The sequence below is a fragment of the Poecilia formosa genome, unplaced genomic scaffold, assembly GCF_000485575.1.
Source record: "Poecilia formosa unplaced genomic scaffold, Poecilia_formosa-5.1.2 Scaffold260, whole genome shotgun sequence".
NCBI lineage: Eukaryota > Metazoa > Chordata > Actinopteri > Cyprinodontiformes > Poeciliidae > Poecilia > Poecilia formosa.
The window spans coordinates 215,163-218,275 of record NW_006800199.1 but is presented as its reverse complement, the minus strand read 5'-3'; the positions used below and the strand labels follow the sequence as shown (position 1 = coordinate 218,275).

General features: G+C 34.1%; 1 protein-coding gene across 1 annotated transcript in view; it reads right to left on the bottom strand.

The window, feature by feature from the left end:
• The window catches only part of ampd2a (adenosine monophosphate deaminase 2a), a 37,020-nt gene extending 35,370 nt beyond the window's left edge, over positions 1 to 1,650 (bottom strand). Inside the window, exons 1-2 of the mRNA XM_007570386.2 lie at positions 1,566 to 1,650; positions 1,224 to 1,289 (exon numbers count right to left, since the gene is read on the bottom strand). Of these exons, the coding sequence (XP_007570448.1) occupies positions 1,224 to 1,230 (7 nt within the window). The 5' untranslated portion in view covers positions 1,231 to 1,289; positions 1,566 to 1,650. The remainder of the gene's footprint in view (positions 1 to 1,223; positions 1,290 to 1,565) is intronic.
• Between the last annotated feature and the right edge of the window lie 1,463 nt (positions 1,651 to 3,113).

The window sequence follows — 3,113 nt, the reverse complement described above, 5'->3', positions numbered from 1 at the left end:
ATAATAATACTAAACTTGCTATGACAGAAAAGTCACTTTTGCCATATTGTAGGAAAATAGTGTTTAAGAAATTAACATTTGAATAATATATATAGAAAACTTAATGCATTAAGTACGCATTTAACATTTTTATTGCATGAATTAAGTTACATAAATATTATACTACTTTCCATTTCAGACTCAACTTATTGTTTTTTTTTTTTTGTTGTTTTTTTTTGCTTCAATAACATTCAGGTCATTTAAGCACAAATTACTACATTGAATCTGCTTAAGTCTTAGTTGGATCTTATCTGATGAGTGAATATATCATTTAAAAAAACAGTAAAGTTGGATGATTTTTGGAGAGTGGGGAAGAGTTTTTAACTTCTTTCTTGACATCTGGTCAAAGTATGACAAGCTTAATTTCTAAATCAAGAATCTCGACTTCCACAATAAGCAGTGACATATCCTACAAAGATGGAGGTTCTTCTAAGCAGTTATTGAATATAAGTACCTATGCTTTGCAAAAATAAATAAATCTAGCAGTTTTAGTGGTTAGTTTTGGGCTTTCAGAGTTATTAATGTGTCAATATATCTGTAGAGCTACTATAGTGCCAATAAAGATCTAGTTCAACCAGAAATTCAAGTTGCCTAGAGCGATGTTGCCCATCCCTGGTCGTGAAGGCACACTGCCCTGCTTTATAACACCTGAGTAAGATGATTAAAGCATCAGCCACCAAATGAAATCAAGTGTGCTAAATCAGGGAAACATCTAAAACCTGCAGGGCAATAAGCCTTGAAGACCAGGGTTGGGATCCAGAGACCAAACAGGTAGCGACCTGGCAAAACCTGGCTTTTGAATAAGGAAGCATTCAGTCATTAAGCCCTAGAACAAAATGCTGGTTTCTAAAATACTCAAATCAAGGTGTGATGTAGCGAATTAGGCATAAAGCATTTCACTTTAACATAAGTCATTGTGAAAACTATTGCATTATTAGACTTCTTTTCTCTGTAAAAAGAGGGAAAACGTTTGGAAAAAGCCAGCATTTTTTCCTGTGTTCTTTAGTTAATTAGTAACATAATGGCACTGATCTTCCTTGACTGCAAGTTCTGAGTATTCAGATGAATATAAAATTAATTTATAACTAATTAAACATTCCTTGAACATCAGCAGAGCACAAAGCGTTTTCCCCTTGTGTTGCGTGGTTTATTAAACATTTCGGACAGGATGTGAACCGACATACCTGACATTGTTGTAGTTAGCTGCAGGCGACAGTGGACCAAAGAAGCTCAAATATAAAGGAAATGGTCTGAAAACACAGAAAGAATGCAGAAAAAAGTTAACATGGTGGAAAGTAACTGTTCATACAGAGTTGATACCGGTTCATCAAAGGTCATTAACACACTCGCTAGCTTAACTTAAACGTGTTAACTATCCTTAAATACATTAACTTTAACTGTTCTGACACCTTGGGGATGTAATTTAAACGATCTCCTCATTTTATAACCATTCAAAATAACCAATAAAAACAAACGTCACTAAAGTAAAGTATTAAGTAGACACCATAAATACATTATTTTTTCACCTTAGCTCATGAGCTTCGTGGGTTTTTATGTTTAGACGGAACTTCAGTTTCCTTTCAGTGTGGATTAAGTATCGGTTTTAAAGGAGCCGCTCCAGTTTGTCTCTCAGAGGTTCAAAGGTTGACTTTAACACACCCAGAAACACAGAAGAGGCTGTCCGCGGTCCTGCCAGCTCAGATAAGGTCTTATCTGCAGTAACTGGAGCAAAGGCGCCTGTCAAAACCCCAAAATGTCTGCATGGACGTGTATATGCACCATTTAACCCAATGACTTATGCATGTAAAGAAACTGGGAAAAAACCTCTTTTGTCACTATAGATCAGTTTGTTTGTTTTTTTTCTTTTTCTTAGTAGCATCATACAGTATTAAATAAATACGAAAGCGTTTTGTAATTTTTGGCGCTTTTTATGCTAGCTTTGTAACAATATATATTTTGTGTTTTTTTTTTATAATGCAAAACTAGGACTGATTTATTATGTTAAAAACAACAACCACAATATTTAAAACTGAAATATTGAACCTTTTTTTTTTAGTTTTGTGGTAAGAACATATGACAACTAATTCTCATTTAAATTTATTTTCATTTATAAAATAATAAAGCATGAAATTACAGCCAAAAAGAACCAAAAGTTTACCTTTTATCGTATTTCTGGGCAGGTGCAGATCCTGCAGACATGCCATACTGTCTGTAGAGGGCGCTGTTTCGTCTGTACACATCAAAGCATTTTAACGTCAAAAATTTGTCACATTTTAGTGACGTCGGGATGAAGTATAAACTTTTTACTGTTCAGGTACGGAGCTTATCAGAGTATAATTTTTTCTTTACCTGTGATTTTATGTTTTGAGATACTAAACATTAAAATTAGATCAAATAAGACTTACTTTTCAGCTGATCAGTTTTTTCACTCCTCCCCCCCGAAAATAGCTTTTCGAATTAATATTTTGTGTTTTATTTCTTTTTAAATAAAATGTATATATGATTAGGAATGCCTGAAATAAACACACACCTAAAAGTTTTTATGATTTTGGACATGAACAGTTATTTCTTAAATACACTGTCGCCTTTCTTAACCTGATGTCGAAACATCCAACCCTAATATAAATATGGACAGTGACGTGACGTCAAGGGAGGAAGGACAGTGTTTGCTAACACAAGATGAGGTATAGAGGATATCAAAGAATTCAACAAATCTAGTTTCTCTGTTGCTTCTTGAATTTTAAATTTATTCTCAAACGTTGCAAAGTTAGATTTATAAAAGATGAGCTGTGTGTGTGGCCTAAATGAAACCATAAATGAGAGTGTCAATTTATTCAAGCTCCTCCTTTTGGACAGATAAACTATATCTTTTTAACATGGTATGCTCCCCTTTCACCACTCCATAGGTTTGCATCAAATAATAAACTTAAAGTTGAATAATTTGCATCATCATCATGATTTTGCTGCTCCTGATTAGGTCAAAGTTCACCTGGAGGAAAAGAAAAGGGCGGGCTTAGGACTTTTAGGGCTGTAGTCCAACATCTCAGCTAACAGAGTGATTTACTCAAACCTTT